The sequence below is a fragment of the Acipenser ruthenus genome, chromosome 14, assembly GCF_902713425.1.
Source record: "Acipenser ruthenus chromosome 14, fAciRut3.2 maternal haplotype, whole genome shotgun sequence".
NCBI lineage: Eukaryota > Metazoa > Chordata > Actinopteri > Acipenseriformes > Acipenseridae > Acipenser > Acipenser ruthenus.
In genome coordinates this window covers 4,151,924-4,169,029 of record NC_081202.1, presented here as the reverse complement: position 1 = coordinate 4,169,029, position 17,106 = coordinate 4,151,924, and the positions used below count along the sequence as shown (strand labels likewise).

Genomic DNA, 17,106 nt, shown 5'->3' with positions numbered 1-17,106 from the left:
TTTTTCCTTTCGCTGTTACCCTGTTCTGACAGTGACTTGAAGGCTGTAATATTTTTCTACACTGTTGTACAATGACAAAAGACAGTGGATAAGGTTGTAATAATGATCCTCTAGAACAGTCACCAACGGCTAAATATCTGGAACACATGTTCATTTTGACTAAGCCAATAACTGATTCAATTAAATTACCGAGAGCTCGGTTGAAATGAAAACCGGAAGACTCTGTAGCTCTCCAGGAACAGGGTTGGAGACCCTTGCTGTAGAACATGGCTTGAAATAACAGCTGCAGACTTGTGTTCATAAAACCGACATTCATTAGTTAGAGGGTTTTGCTATAAGCACAATAAAACACTCAGATCTGAAACAATTACAAAAACAGTAATTATCAAGTACATCCCTAGTGTTCAAAACTTAAAACCAGACAATTCTAACATTATCTTTCGTACTCTCGGTCTTGGTTTAAGTGGTAGTCTTACAGTGCACAAAGCACTTGGTTAATTTCAAGTGTCCTGCACACTAGTATGTGTAGCAATGTAGGTGTTAATCCAGCAATAAATGTAGTGCATGCCAGTGACATTCTGGATGGAACCTTGATATAAACCCTAGCACCTGTCTTTAAATACCCCTTCAGCAGTTGTTAGCTGGTTTCACTATGGGCACACAACAGGATGAAATTCCATTCACAGAATGTTGGTGTACTCCAAAATCAGAAGCTCACTTAGTAACTTCTGATAAGAAAGAAAAGGCCTAGTGCCATCTAGCCAAGAAAACACACTTCCAGTATGTCTTAGAAAAATCTGTGTGCTTCCAGTTTATTGGAAAGCTGGAAATCTGGTTAATTTCTGTCATATTTTCACTAAAACACATACCCTAACCATTCATCTGCCTCCACCAAACACACACACACACACTCACTCCCTTAATAACTCTGATGATGTATAAGGTTTCACATGCGGTTTTAAATCAAAGTCAACACTGCAGTGAGGAGAGCTTTTCTACTTTATTACAAAGTGAAGAAGCTTTTACGTGGTCAGAAAATACAAGATTGTTTGTTTTTTTTTTGTTTTTTTTTTTGTAATAATTTTTTTCCTATGAAATGCTGCTGTTCAAACAGCCAGAGTGAATTGTCTCAGTTCACTTCCTCGAGTCCCATCATGTTCACTTGGGTATGGATGTCCTTGGCTGCTGAAAATCTGGCCCTCTTATTTTTTGTAAGTGCACAGGGCGACATTGTGGTCCCCAGAGTAGCAGTTCCAGAATGTCCTGTTTCCATGTATTGCATCCATGCACACCTCCTAAAAATGAGGTACAGCTGGGCAAGTATTTTCCAAAATAGATGTCATATATATATAATATATACACATTCGTACATACATATCTTTATTCATGTGATGTCCAAAAATTAAAAAAATGTACACGTTTATTACAAAATCGTAACAAAGACTGGACAGTGTTTGCTCATTCTGGAAAGATGAAGCTCAGTAAATTACAACCCTGGAGAACTATCCAGAGGCTGTGGCAATAACTTTCACTTAAACAGTCTTGTATTAAGCTAGGCAGAAAAAGCCCTTCGAAAAAGGAAGGTTTTGGGGAGGGGAGGATAGTGGAGTGAAAACAAAGACAAGTTTACAGGCTGCTTTTCTTTCCAAACAAAATACGAGAAGGATCTTCACATAAAAAAAAACACAAACAATTTTTGTTTTTTATTACCAAATAGTGCTACAATAAACATTGCATTTTTTTCTGGGTTTTCTTTTTCTCTTTAACACTTTGGAAAATTAAGCATAAACCTTTCATTTTTTGTGTCAGTGTTCCTGCCTTTTGACAGACTATGGTCTGCCAGAGGTGTAAACACAATGTAGACCCCGCTTAAACTAAAAGGAAATAATAATAATAATAATTATAATAATACAAGCTTTGGGTGTTGGGCAGCACAGCTAGTAAGGCAGGACCCTCGAAATGGTGAACCCTCTGCCTAAGTCAATTGCCAGATCCTCAAGGAATAAAAACCAGGATGCCTGAGCCGCATCAGTTTCTGCAGTTTCAGTGAGTAATGTGCTGCGACAGCCATACCCCATGAACAGGGAAGTCTTTTAGAAGGCTTGCTGAGCTGGATTATAGTTGAAGGTTGATGGCACATGAGGCCTTTCTTCTAGTTTGTCATATTCCAGGTGAAACTCCTGAAATGAAACAAGAACACACACATCAGGGGATTGCCCAGAAAAGATCATTTTTAATACCATTCAAATCAAGTTTCATTTGTTGTTACTGAAAGAAATACAAATAAAAAACACTTGCACCGCACAACTCCCAATGTGCTCGTTTAAATCATAGCCGGGAGCATGACTAATACACAGGGCCGCCGAGAGCCGTCATGGGCCCCAGGGAAGGATTGCTATGTCGTCGTCCCCCCCCCCCTCCATGGTACTACATTCACCTGACTTTGTAGTATACTGTAGTCTAAACCAAGCTTCTAAACCAAGCAATGATACTTGCAATCTTAGCAGTGTCTCAGGAAGATCATTTAAACCGATACAGTATTTTGATAATGAGTTTGAAGGAAACTGTCAATGACGCGTAGAAGTTTCAATATCTCAATTAAAATCTGCAGCAGGATAGTTTACTCTCTCAAAGTAGTTATGTTTAAGTTATTTACAGTATTCAACCTTTTTTTTTTTTTAGGTAAGTGAATAAATATATTTTTTGTACAAACTCCACATGTAATAGTCATTAATTGGAAGCTTACTTATCAAATAACAAATGTTTTTAGCATAAACTACATTTTAATGGTGTTGCTATACACTATTTCATTTATCCCGTGCCAAAAATAAACCACTCATCTCTGCTCTTAACTAATAGCCCGTAGTGGTAAATATATTTGTATTTTAAGCAATATAACCGATCATTCTCTAATTGTGTTTACACCAGCTGAAGAAAGTACTTTATTTATTTTACACAATACAATTTTTCTAATAAACTGCTGCACACAATGTTTTTAGCAAATTATAGATCTTAATAATAGAATAATTCACACTGTTGTATATATTGTGCAACTTTAGGGTTCTTTTAAAGTTTTTAAAAGTCTTTTTTTTTTTTTAAAAAAATACACAAGGGCTCCCGAGTGGCGCATCCAGTAAAAGCACTCGCTAGAGTGCAGGATGCGCTCTATAGCCTGGACGTCGCCAGTTCGAGTCCAGGCTATTCCACAGCCGACCGTGGACGGGAGCTCCCAGGGGGCGGCGCTCAATTGGCCGAGCGTCGTCTGGGGGGAGGGAGGGTTAAGTCGGCCAGGGTGTCCTCGGCTCACCGCGCACCAGCGACGCCTGTAGTCTGGCCGGGCGCCTGCGGGCTTGCCTGTAAGCTGCCCAGAGCTGCGTTGTCCTCCGACGCTGTAGCTCTGAGGCAGCTGCACGGTGAGTCTGCAGAGTGTAAAGAAGCGGCCGGCTGACGGCACACGCCTCGGAGGACAGCGTGTGTTCATCTTCGCCCCTCCCAAGTCAGTGCAGGGGTGGTAGCTGTGAGCTGAGCATAATAAAATAATTGGGCATTTCAAATTGGGGAGAAAATAATAAAAACTAATTGGCAACGACTAAATTAAAAAAAAAAAATACATAAAATTGCTATGCCCTTTTTTTCAGCTTTTTGTGTAGTAAAATATGAAATGCGAAAGTTCAAATCATTGTGTGAAAGGAAGTGTGACAGCGCCTGGATACACAATCATTACACAACAGAAGCACATCGGCTCAGTGTGCAGTACTGGAGTTTTTCTTTTTAATGTGGTGGTGGGAACGCAAAGGGTCTTGTGCAGGGCTAGTTGTTTTAAAATATTTTATATATATTTAAAAAAAAAAAAAAGTTCCCCCTTCATCACGGCCCCCCTTCATTAGTGCCCCGGGGAAATTTCCCTGTCCTCCCCGCCCTCTTGGTGGGCCTGCTAATACAAAGCCCCTACCGCCCCAGTTCCTCAAAATTCCCTAGAAGGTCCAGACTGTTTATTTTTTTATTCAGAACAAAGGACTGAGGGCAAAAACACACTGTTTATGCTTATAATTGTATAGATCCAGTCTCACAGAATGACATGACTTTCAAAATAACTACTGCACAAAGTAAAATTGTTTGAATTAACAATTTCTAGACATGCCTGTTTGCATATGATGCCATTTTCAAAAACAGATGGCTTTTTTATGAGTGGCTACCATTGTGTGGCAATCTGTGCCAGCGTGCTTATCATCAAGACCACAATGAGTTGAAGCGCCCACATGAAGACCCAAGAGGCACAAGATGAGGAATGCTGTAGTCTGAACTACCTGTGGAAAACAGACTTACCAGCACTGTTCCATAACCTTGCAAACCCCCTTTTTTCAATTTAGTCGTTGCCAATGATTTTACCCCAGTTTTCTCCCCAATTTGGAATCGCCAATTGTATTTTATTAATCCCTGTTCACCACTGGAACTCCCAGGCAACTCGAGGAACACTGGCTGACACACGTCCTCCAAAACGTGTCCCTGCCTAGCCATCATTTTTCGCACTGCAGATCCACAGCGAAGCCATCAGACCTACAGTGCCGGACGACAACACAAATCTGAATGGCCCTATCAGCCACAGGAGTCGCTGGTGCCCGGTGAACCGTGGATTGCCCTGCCGACCTAAGCCCTCCCTACCCAGGCGGCGCTCAGCCAATTGTGCGCCGCCCCCTGGGAACTCCCGGTCACAGTCGGCTGTGACATAGCCTGGATTCGAACCCACAATCTCCAGGCTATAGGGCGCATCCTACACTCCACGTGGAGCACCTTTACTGGATGCACCACTCAGAAGCCCCGCAAACCCTCTCTTGATTTCAGATGTTGCCTGCCAACTGGTTCTGGTCTGTAGCGCGATAGGTGGTTAGCCCCTTCATCCTCTCAGTAAGAGAAACAAAAATTGCTTATGGGGAAATATTAGTGTATAAAGGTAGTGGATACTCAAACCAATACCTTTACCTTAGCTACCTTCCTCCAGTTAAGACAATCAAAGAAGTAGTACGTCCCCCTCTCGTAGGAATTGGTCTTCATTGTTGGCTCCATTCCCGGCGCCCTGGTAATCCACACTCTCTCTTCTTTGTGGTACCTCCAGTCTCGGTTGAATCTGATAAGCAAGAAGGGGAAGAACGAGGAAGAGTTTAAAATCAGAAGAAAAAAATCCTAAACGTACAGCGTTTTATATATATATATATATATATATATATATATACACACACACACACATATGGGTTTTGCATTGATTTTTTTTATTTTAAAGTGTCATTGTTAGTAGTATTTTGATACATTATAATTGAATATGGTATGTGTCAATGAATGTAAAATTGAAATAAATATAAAAAACATGACTATACACTTAAAACAAGGAATCCAGCTAAAATGGGAGGGCTTGCTCCCCTCTGCTATGTAAACTGATCCTTTTACTCTAAATGTACAAGCCAAGGCAATTAATGTATTACTTGTATTGTATTACTTATTGTATTACTTGTATTGTAACGCTTGAAATGTTTTTGCCTACGATTGTAAGTCGCCCTGGATAAGGGCGTCTGCTAAGAAATAAATAATAATAATAATCATAATAATAATAATAATAATAATGTGTGAAACCTAGACTACAGGTGTAAAAAACAGCTTCTGTAAATGGGTTAATCTGACACCAAGAAGTCTTGTGTGGAGGTATTCAATACTCTTTGTATTTCACAGTGACTTTTAGACTAAATATTAATTTCAGCGAAGAAACCATTTCGAGACAAACAGCAACAGCAGCTCTTTATAATCATGAATGTGTTTTATACGTACAGCTCTACCGCTGCTAAAAGTTGTAAAAGGTCTCCTCCATTCATGTAGTACAAGTAGAAAAGAAGATCTTCTCCATACCGGGACAGTTTTATTGCAGCCAGCTGTACAGGTGAAAATTCAATTAGATTTAAAGAAAAACAATAATACTAAAATCAGCAATGCTTTATCCGTTGTATCTATACTGTCCAAATGCTAAAAACCTCATTAAAGTTTGACAGAAGCGTGCACTTTATAATATTAGACATCATCATCATAAATCACAATAATAACACAAGTGAGGGACAAAACTTTACAGACCAACCAAAATATTCTGGCTTTCCCAATCAAAGAATTATCTTGCCAAGTTAAAAATGTGTTGAAAAAAAACTTAGCCAGATGAAATCTCTGGGAACATGAACACCAAAACATTTTACACTTAGATCTATTAAATCTTACAAATTGCTTTTCTAAAACCCCACTACTCTACCATAAGGCTGCAAGTAATACGTTTTCACAATGGTGGAAGCAGCACAATATGCTTTGATAATCACGAGGAGTTCTGCAGAAGACGCAGTGCTGCTTATTACTTTGGTACAAGCGTGTTGAAGACACTCTGATTAGAGAACACTGGTCGAAACTGTCAATTCATTAAAGGTGAACTCAAATGAAAGCACACAGCTTTTTATTCTTGTTGATGTTTTTAGTTTTCAAAGCTTTTAATAGGTTTTAAGCAAAAGACAAAGTGGTGGTCACCACAGTGGAAGCCGTTTGTTTGAGGAAGGAAAGCAATCTTTTTCATTGCCCCTTTTTGCTCTAGAGCCATGAATTACACTACTCTCCAAACCTACTTTTTTGTCCAGTACAGGAATTGCAGAAGAGCAGTATATTTTTCACATTTTACACTTTACATAGCATATTTGATAAGCAATTTCAACAGAAAGTAGCGGCTTGTTTTTTAATTCAGAAAAGAAGCAATTATAACAGACTTTGTCTTTAAAACACAGTAACCAAATCTGTACACACCTTATCCCTTATGTGAATGTTCGTTAAATACTCGGATGGAACATGGAAGTCTGAAACAATAAAACACCCATCAATATATATATACACTCACTCACACACAGAGGAAGAGACAGAGATTCTGTGTATCATAGTAAATATATTCTGTACTTTTAGTCACTTACCAATATCTTGAGGTCGACAAGGTGCTGATGCCCATGGCGATGCAAATTTGGGATAGAGATTTCTGTAGAAACGTCAATTATAATTATTTGTTTGATTGTTTTACCAATATACAGCAGTGTTTTCTTTTATATATATATATATATATATATATATATATATATATATATATATATATATATATATATATTCAAAAGAACCGTTTTTAATTTTTTTAAAATTTTATTTTGTCATCAACAGACTTTACAAATGTGAAAAGAACAGTTCAGAGGAACCTCATTCACTGTCTACAGTATAACCTTCAATTTGAAAGGAAAGGCAAGGCACTTTCATGCTGTTCAACTAGCCATTAAACCCTATCTAAACTCGTATGAAATAGAAAAAGCTCCAGAGAGTGAATGCCATCTGTTTATTTACTATTAAAAAATAAAGAGCTGCTCTTGGCAGGAAATGTTTTCCTGGCCCCTGATCCGAACCCTTTCTTTTATATTTGTTCCGGAGGTAAGAAAGGTGTTGGGATGCCCTCTGACCAGGGTACTTCCAGAAACTCAGGGAGCTGACTGCCACCCAGGGTTTGAATACTGTATGTACCTCAGACTAACGACAGCACTGCATAAATGTCTAGATAAATGTTATGACATTAGTGCCATAAGTAAGACTTCCTAGGCAATATCATATATATATATATATATACAGTATTATGCAGATCTGTTCAAATCATGTGGCCACAGCCCATTGGCTATCTGCATCATACATCAAAACAATCTGAATTTATTCTTCACAACCAATATTATCATTTATGCCTATGATTCCTGACTTACGGGGCCCTTTTTATATGCAAACTCCTGCTAATATGTTATCAGAGCAGTCATGAAAACTACTTACTCTGGAGAGTTGAGATTGAGACCTAGTGTTGTCAGGTCACTTCCTAATGCAAGGTGTACCATTCCAGGGTCCGTCTCCGCTGCCCGGATGAATGTTAACAATCCAATCATTCCGAACTGGTCCGTTACCATCCCTGAAGGAATGTTAGTCACCCGGCCTACAGGGGAAAAAACAGTGACAGGGCTGCAGAAACTGTTGCTTCTTCAAAGCTGTACTAAAAACTTAGCAACACTTTTGGAACTTATTTTATTTATACACACATAGAAAGAATACTGTACAGGCATTTTATTGGCATTTTTATAAATAAATAGTTAAAAAAGAGAATTTAACTTTTTGGCTGGTTTCAGATATCGGCAACCCTCGCTAATATGTGCGTAACCATCGATCCTGTGACCTGTGGATTAGAGAGCGGGTGGTATAATATGCTTGGAGTTTACTGCGGATAGATTTATATATATACACATATGTATAAAAGGGGTGCACCAATAAATCGGTAGCCTATCGGCATGGCAGCGATAAGGAAAAAAACACAATCGGCTATCTGCAATTTTTGTTATTTCTTCCAGCACAGAATTGAATGTTTGGTCCAGCATGCTTACTAATGATGCAAGAACACTGAGACAGTAATTTTCCTTGCAGTGCTGTGGAACGTGTGATCAACCTGCAGTAAATATGTCTCAAAAGAAGAGTGTTTGGAATTTATTTTTTAATATCTGGAGACAACAATAGGATAGATAGTGAGTTGTGTGAAGCAGAACATACTTGATGCTACATTAAACCCAATGATGAACTGTGAGTAGAATATTATTCTGATGCTTTAAAAAAAAAAAAAAAAAAGTTAGGTTGAATCCTAAAAATTATTATTATTACTATTTGTTTATTTAGCAGACACCTTTATCCAAGGCGACTTACAGAGACTAGGGTGTGTGAACTATGCATCAGCTGCAGAGTCACTTACAACTAACTACGTCTCACCTGAAAGACGGAGCACAAGGAGGTTAAGTGACTTGCTCAGGGTCACACAATGAGTCAGTGGCTGAGGTGGGATTTGAACCGGGGACCTACTGGTTTCGAGCCCTTTTCTTTAACCACTGGACCACCCACTGGACCAACATTAGTGGTTTATTTATTATTATATTATTATTACACAATGTACTTCAAAATGACCTTTTGTAATTTTTGTTTATCTTGCTTAATCTGCATTGGTTGCAGGTGTATTCAGCAGCATTTTGAAACAGAAATTGATTATTATGCCGTTTTTTGTTTGTTTGTTAAGTAACAAATTCAAGTTTGACTGAATTTTGTAACCGGAAATTTAATTAATCTATTTTTTTTTTCGTTTTTGATTAAGTGAACAATTTAAGTTGTGCAGCATTTAAGCAGTGTATGCTTAAAATAAGAATTTAACAAAAGTTGTTGTAGTTAACATTGTGTGGGCTACATTTCTTTTCTACTGTACAGTATAGGTAGAAGTTATAATACGCAATGTTTGACAGCAAGTGGCTATAAAAGTTAATGTCACATTATAGAATCTTTTCTACAGAAGTGTTTTTACTAGTACAAATGTAAAATGTTATTTTTGTGTGACTGTTGTAAAACAAATGTATAAATTGCTGTCAAGCACACAACATAACACAAAGTAATTCTTTGTATTCATTTTCTGAAGTAAATGTACCATGTACCTGTTCATTGTCATAAATACCAGTAAACGATATCTGCTCATTTTTTATCATCTATAATTATAAAAGTTTAAATATAGGCCCTATGTCTTGTTCTAGTAGTTTACAATAGCTTACCTGCACGGTCTATTATTATCAGTATCCTATTGGTATCGGATATGGGTAGATAAACATCGGCTATCTGTATCGGCCAAGAAAATCTTTATCGGTGCACCCCTAATAGAACGGTAGCAGATTCCATTCCGATTGTCACCTGAAGTGCTTACCAAGCCAGGCCCTCGCCTCGCCTGGAACCAGTTAGAATGGAAATGCCGGCAGTGGCAGACACTGTGGCAGGAAATGCTTACCGTCAGGTAACACTTGAATGCCTTTCTTCTGCTGGTTGTTGTTTTGCACAGTCGAACCCTTGTCCCCGGGGAATTTAGGTCCATCTGTACTGGACGCAGTCTTGCCCGAAGAGTTCAAGTTCTAAAAGAAACATGCATGTTAGTAACCAACATCCCCACCATGGCTGTGAATACTAAATTAGAGCTTTTACATAATGGAAAACGTTACAACCAAGACCACATTCACGTGTGACATAGACAGACATCTCCCGATATCCCCAAATTCTAATACTCTCCAGAACCTGTGCTAAAGAATCAACGTTTCATCACAACTGGATCAGCAGTTCTCTAGATGCATGTAAAACTGACAATCAGAATAAAAAACCTTATACACCTTTTGCCATTATAAAAAAATACTATTACTGTATACTTGTTCATAAGAATTAAACAAAATATCAGGAACTCCTACTAGCTTGATTGAACAAGCTTCCCCTTTGGAGCGGAGTTTGAATCCACTGTATAAAAAGTTGCAGTAGTTTAGCCAATTCATTGTCAATACCATTAAAAAGTATATCTGCAGACCAATAGCCAATTCCTGCTTCTGTGATAACCCCTGGTGAAAATACTTTTGTATTACTTCTATACCTCTGTAAGCTATGCAATGCATCAAATACTAAGTCAAAGACTTCTAGGTTAGAGGTGTACGCACGGATTTACTGTCTTCGTTACTTGACGTAGGATCTTTATAGCTGGAGCCTGGCAATGCAGGGAAATCCTCGTTGTGGATGGAGAAATCTTGAGACTGTTCACTTGCTGGTTTTGTTACCATCCCAACTGCATGAAAAAGAAACACACACACAATTAATCTGCAAGTTAAATGCAAAGGTGTGCATGGAATTGTGATTTTTTTATTTACTCAGTTTATCAACTCTTCCACCATAAGGGATGGTCAAAAAGAACCTGCTGATATCTCTGCTTTGGACAGTCCCCAGAAATACATCAGGTAAGCCTCCGATTAACAAATACAGGATTGAACAATACAAAATAATAAATCAGGTTTTTGTCCACCTCTTCTTTACCTTCAAAAAAATGCTCACCATAAGGAGCCCTCCCTGCCAATGGATTTAACAACGGAGTTGGATTGCCGCTTCCTTCCCTTCTACTTCTGTCTGCTAGTGCAGGAAAGTCTGAGAGGTCCAACCCCGTCACATTTTCACTTCCGTCTGAAACAGATTGAATAAACTGTAACCCACGGGGGGGGGGCTTTGGATTTTAAAATCAGCAATATCCACGCATTGACGTGTAGGGAAAGAAAACACCTACAAACCACGGTCATACAGACTCGAGAGTTAATACAAAAAAGTATGCATGAATATATTGTACACCAGTCATTTTCTAAAATTGCAGTCAACACACTTTCTGGTGAGACTAAAATACTGCAACCTTACATCTTTATCATTGAGTGTACAAAATGTATTAGGACTATTAATAGGGCACAGCGTAGGGCATAGGGCATAGCGTAGGGCATTTACAGAAGTTAGAAGACACCAGATTTTCCCTGGTGCAATAGCCTCTTTATCCCTCAAGCAACACTACTGACATTAGGATTCTGTTTTTGTACATTGCATATGTCATACTTCAATAACTGGTGTGACTTACAGGTATAGTCAGACTAATCCAACTCTGTTCTACAAGAGCAACTTTAATAAACGATTGGGGTTAAATTCTGCGCTCTTGGGAGTTGTATTCTCCTGTGAGTGAAAGCACACTGTCTCTATTTGCTTAGCCTGCACTGCTGAAGGCACTCACCTGTCCCATTAAAAATGTTGCTTGATAACGAGTTGGTCATCCCAAACGACTGATTCCTGTTCATTCCAAATCCAGACATACTGCAGGACAGAGACGAGAGAGGATTAAGGAAGTGCAAAGCTCTCCAGGTCCATTACTGCAGGTCTTTCATAACTTCTTTAGATTTTGCAATGAAGAGAACTTTTATGCACAGGTTTACATTTAATAAAATGCAACAGTACTCGTTTCCCCCAAAGTCTATCTATCTAAGGTCCAACTACAAAAAGTACCCACGTGTCGGGCTGAACAGTATTAATATTGGTATAAAATCAACGGAAAGGTGTATGCTTCGGGTTTCAGCTGGGCTAATTCACAGCCTTTCATGCTTTCACCTCCAGAGCCCTGGGCTTGAATCAGGCTTAAGTGAAAGGAGTTGGTGAATAAGGTTTTTAGCTGAGCATCTAAGGTTAATTCCTTGCTAAAATTAATTACTTCTGTTGCACTAGCAGATGGAATCATGCATAACAGAGAGAGAACTGCCTTCTGATACACAGCATAATCTTTATTGTTTGGGTAGGCTGTAAAATATTTCACTTTACTGGGTCGTCATCTAAACCTATAAAATGGGTTAGCATATAAACAATGTACAAACCCTTTGATTTAATTTCTTTCTGTTTATAAACACAGGACCAAAGTGCAGATTGCACTGCCAAGGGAATACAACTAGGAATAATTCTGTTCCCAAGCTGGAATGCCAAGCCTCCGAGCGGGCTGAAGCACTACTATGGCTTGCGATTCTGCACTACACACACTTCTGTGCTGAGGAATGGTCGAGGATCCCTTGGTGGCTCTACACCTCATTGATAGCAGCTGGTGTTTCTAAATGGTTGTCCAACCTTTTTTTGCCTAATGTTAATGACTCCAAGCCATTTATAAAGCACACTAAGAAAACAAAGCAATCCCTGTAGCGTTAGGATAACTGCATTCATCCCTAGAGCAACAGAAATCAACAAGGACAAATCCTGATATCAATTCTTATAAGGGTAGACTACTGCCCCCCTCTAAACATCCACTTTACTTTTATCGGAATATGCTCTTCTTTTTAGCAGCCCTAAAGCAGGGTTTCTCAAACTTTCTTGGCTTTCAGCCCCCAATGATAAGAGGTATCTTTATACTGCCTGGTGCAAAAGCATCTACTTCTCTAAAGCAATAATATAATGTACAAACAATGTACCCCCCCCCCACCCCCACCCCCCCCGAGCTTGAAACCAATTGCAAGTACCAGTGATGTGCTTGTGAGTTCAGGAGCCTGACCTGTTTATGGTAAAGGGCTGCCGAGAGGGTTGTTGCTTTGGCATACATATTATGCTGGGCGAGCTTCTGTTTGGACTGCCTAACCCTGAACTGCTTATACTGTTTGTCCGTCCTGGCATGCCGATTCCCTGCCCGACCTGGGAGTGGTTCATCATATTCCTGGGATTCATGGGCAAAATGCCCCTGCAAGACAAAAAAAAAGGAAAATTGTCATTTTACTTCCTTATCTTACAAATAGAGCTTGGAAACACCAGTAGTTGCGACGGCAATTCAACTGTAATACGGTTTTAATTGCAGATTAAATCATTAAGAGGATAAACTCCATGGAGTCCTACGACACCCTGAATGTATAGAGACAATGATGTATGAAAACATAACACTTAATGGGGCTGTAATATGAGCAGGGTACGTTATTAAAATATACATGTAATGAGCCTTTGCTAAATATACTTATGTTGATGGGGGAGGCATTAGACTTAAAAAATCGTGCAAATAATTTTAATAATATAGTCTTTAAGACAAACAGAGTCAACTTAATTAATTTAAATGTACACAGATTTAAAAAAGCAAATAAAATGGACTGGAGATGGCTAGAGCCTTAGCAGTGCCTTATTTAGAATACAATACTAAAATCACATGTGTGTCTGACTAAAGTGCTGGATGAAATAATACTACAACAGGTGCCATAAAATCGCTAATGGTTGGGAATAACACACATTCACACACTGAGGCACAGAACATGAAGTGGGCATTAATATGTACCCATCCTTTATTTTCTATGCTCCTCTCTCTAACAATCTCTCTGAACAAATCAACTCCTATTACCACTGCTATTAAAAATTAATTTCATGATTAAAAACAAATCAACTGGATGGCTTGCAGAAATGATTTAATTCTTTGGCTCCACAGCACACAGCAAATAAAGATTAGATAATGGGCTGATCGTGCTACTGCCATAGCACGTCCATAATTCATAAAACAAGCTCAATAATTGTATCTGAATGGGGGGGAAAAAACGCCACATTGAGGATTTAGACACAAGCGAAGTTTCCATGGGCACACAATCTGTGAACTGGGCAGGTCGGGGTACACAAATGGATCATCATCAGCGTGTGAATAATTTATCTGCTTTATTTATAGTCATGTTCCGCATTGTCGGGCTGTTTAGGTGTAGTTAGTAAGATCTGCATTCCAAGAATTACTACATTTATCATAAATCACCAGAAGCATTATGTTGGTGTAAACAATCAAAAGGAAATACTCTTTTAGATATATATTTTTTAAATGTTCAGGACACTAAAGGTTAGTCATAAAATGTAGTGGAATTTCAATTTGAAACATTAAGTGTGAACCTCTGCTGTGCCGAATAGGACAGAAATCAACGCCCTTTGATCTTCAGTAGCTGTAGTTTTAAACTGAGGGTTCTGGCATCACATCACAAGTACAGTTGGGTGCTTTTTATTTGTAGTTGTACATCTGATATCCAGTAAACGTCATTTTAGCACATTAAAAAAATAATGTTAATATGGTTCAAAAAACCCTAGACATGAACATACATTTGGATCTTTTATTTATCATGTAATCAAAGAAACTACAAAATGACACTGCAAAAGTCTACCGGAAGCCATAATAGTAGTACAGTACTTCATGTTAGATTTTGAAAAGGCACATTTTTTGTCAGTATATGGAAAACTACAAAGCGGTATTTAATTCAATATGTTAACGTAACATTATTCAGCAGGTTTCATTCGACTTTATGAAGCAAAATGAGTTAATTCTATAAGTGGGGGTGCAAAACGTTTGTCCACAGCTGTAGTTTACACAGTTGGCAGTGTCCCCCACTAACTAGTTTGGCCCTCGCTCTGTATAAGCCCCTCCAGCTCCCCCTCTCGCTCCCAGGCCTACCTGCTTGGTGACGGTGGAGTATGGAGAGACATGGTCGGCACTCCTGTCGTCGGGGTTACATGGCTTGGTAGCTGGGGACCTTGTGATAAGCTGCGATTTAACTGAGGGTTGTTGTTGCTCATCCCCCGCATTTGGACACCTAGTGCACCTGTGTGAAGAGAAATCCATTTAAAGCAGACCATTCATTTACTGCCTGTGACAACCTGGTGTGGAACAATGCTATTCAGAATAAATAAATCGATCTTAAAAAGCTCAAGGACCAAGGAGTGATGTAGTACTTTCTGTTTTTGTACACAATTTGTTTTGTCTATATGAAAAACAGAGGCTGTTCCAGTCAATATATATACAGAATTAACATCTTTAGGATCACTTGAAAAAAAGACAAATTAGTTCCTTGCATTGATCTGTCTTTAAATTAGATGTATGTAGTGATTACACCCATCACTTTTACTGTATAAAAATGTTAAAGTTTGAGCACATATGACATTATAACAAAAAGGTGACAGTTTTATATATTATATATATAATGCTTGAGAGGGGGAACTTGGTCTTTTTACACAATTGAAATATAAAACTACACATTAAAAGGACATCGGAATAAACACTTTTTTAGCATAGTATTTCATTTCAATCACCACTGCCTTGTGTCAAAGTATAGCATGCAAAATAGCATTTTTTAAAACGCAAGACACTTTTTGTTTAACTGAACCAATCCATCTTTCATAGCGCCACTGTCAAATAATCTTATACCTAAAGTACAAGACGATAAAAGTAGCAAAAAAGTCTTTAGTAACGCAACACCTTATAAAGAGTTTCGTCCAGGTCGTGTTAATGGCTTTAGACTTTGAATTCATCAGAAGTGTGCATTGCTGAGAATCTCTTTGTGCCAGGTGTTTTTAATTATTTCATAAATGACACAGGGCGATTTAGCAGTTGCTTTTCAACTTACCCATTTATCACAGATTAAATGGTTTTCAAAGGGCATTCCTCACAATTAATGAAAATCTATGGAAATACCACCTTTAGAAAACCTCAAACCATCAAAACTATTTCCAAAACAAAAGTGGTGCCACCGGCATTTCGGGCTTGTGCCTGCCCCTCCAGCCATGCCCACCACTCTCCCTATTACTGTTAGTTAGAAATGCACGGTTATGACATAGCCCTGTGTAACAAACCTGCCTCCCCCCTCGCCAGGGCATCCCATCTTGCCTCTTCTATTATGGAGCGCTCACAGCCTAGAAGGTGTTTATGGGAAAAAGGGTAAAAAAGAAAATAAAATCAGTCAAGTAAAAAAACATAAATAAATAATAAAAATCACTTAAGTTAGTTCGCCCAATAGTGAAAATACCAATCGACACGCACAAGCCTCTAGCGACTCTGTGTTACACATTTGTTTGAGAATCCGGCTTGTACTGTCATTTACAGTGCGGTTAAGTTCTTCTTTTTTAAATCTGTGACAGCAGGAATTTAAGGCTACCCCTTTTTTATTTCACCATTTCAAATTATTTCTAAAGTGTGCACAGATTATTCATTTATGTAGGTAAGTAGTGTGAAAACTTTGTATATGCTGCCCCATTTTCTTAGCATACATTGTGTTAGGGTTTTTACACTTGGCGATTTCAACATTTACCTAACAGATAAATCTGAAAAATATTACCGTTCAGCAATTAAATATGAAAAAATAAATCTGGATTTTCACAAAAATACTTTGCCAGCTAAATCCGCTTCCCTGCCTCCTCTGCATACAATGACAATTTATTACTATTATTTTACATATATTTCAAAACTTAAGAAATGTGTTTGTTAACATTTATGTATTTAGCTAAATCTGGACTTTTCTTAGTTAAATCTTGGAAAAAACACACGATTTACATTAAATCTGGGAAAATATTAGTGTTTTTTTTTTTGTTGGTTTTGTTTTTGTTTTTTTTTAACACTTGGCGCCACATACATGGAAGCCGTCATTTCGGCTCTGTTCACTGAAGCTTCACGGACACTTGCCACTTCAAACATCGTTTCTCCGGTTCTACAAGCCCTAGAGCGACCGTTAATGGCTCATTTGAAAGGTAAGAATTTGGACTAATTAGCAGTCATTTATGTATTTAAATTTTCTATCCTTTTAAAAAAATTTTTTTACAGAACTGTTCCTTTAGTCATAGCCGTGCCCCCTTACTGACTCTCCACGGCCCACACTTTGTGCACCACTGCTCTAGGGTATGCATGAAATGAAG

At 38.4% G+C, this 17,106-nt stretch overlaps 1 protein-coding gene across 7 annotated transcripts in view; it reads right to left on the bottom strand.

Annotated features, from left to right (window-relative positions):
* Positions 1-981: 981 nt before the first annotated feature.
* Positions 982-17,106, bottom strand: part of LOC117419910 (CCR4-NOT transcription complex subunit 2) — a 39,044-nt gene continuing 22,919 nt past the window's right edge. For 2 of the 7 annotated variants that reach the window (XM_058985616.1, XM_058985619.1), the window contains exons 4-16: positions 16,051-16,110; positions 14,876-15,023; positions 12,971-13,153; positions 11,678-11,757; positions 10,948-11,091; positions 10,578-10,702; positions 9,890-10,010; positions 7,864-8,020; positions 6,981-7,042; positions 6,820-6,869; positions 5,818-5,918; positions 4,975-5,125; positions 982-2,180 (exon numbers count right to left, since the gene is read on the bottom strand). In XM_058985616.1, coding sequence (XP_058841599.1) covers positions 2,094-2,180; positions 4,975-5,125; positions 5,818-5,918; positions 6,820-6,869; positions 6,981-7,042; positions 7,864-8,020; positions 9,890-10,010; positions 10,578-10,702; positions 10,948-11,091; positions 11,678-11,757; positions 12,971-13,153; positions 14,876-15,023; positions 16,051-16,110 — 1,469 coding nt within the window. In that variant the 3' untranslated portion in view covers positions 982-2,093. The remainder of the gene's footprint in view (positions 2,181-4,974; positions 5,126-5,817; positions 5,919-6,819; positions 6,870-6,980; positions 7,043-7,863; positions 8,021-9,889; positions 10,011-10,577; positions 10,703-10,947; positions 11,092-11,677; positions 11,758-12,970; positions 13,154-14,875; positions 15,024-16,050; positions 16,111-17,106) is intronic. The other 5 variants (XM_034033274.3, XM_034033273.3, XM_058985617.1 and 2 more) reach the window with 5 other exon arrangements.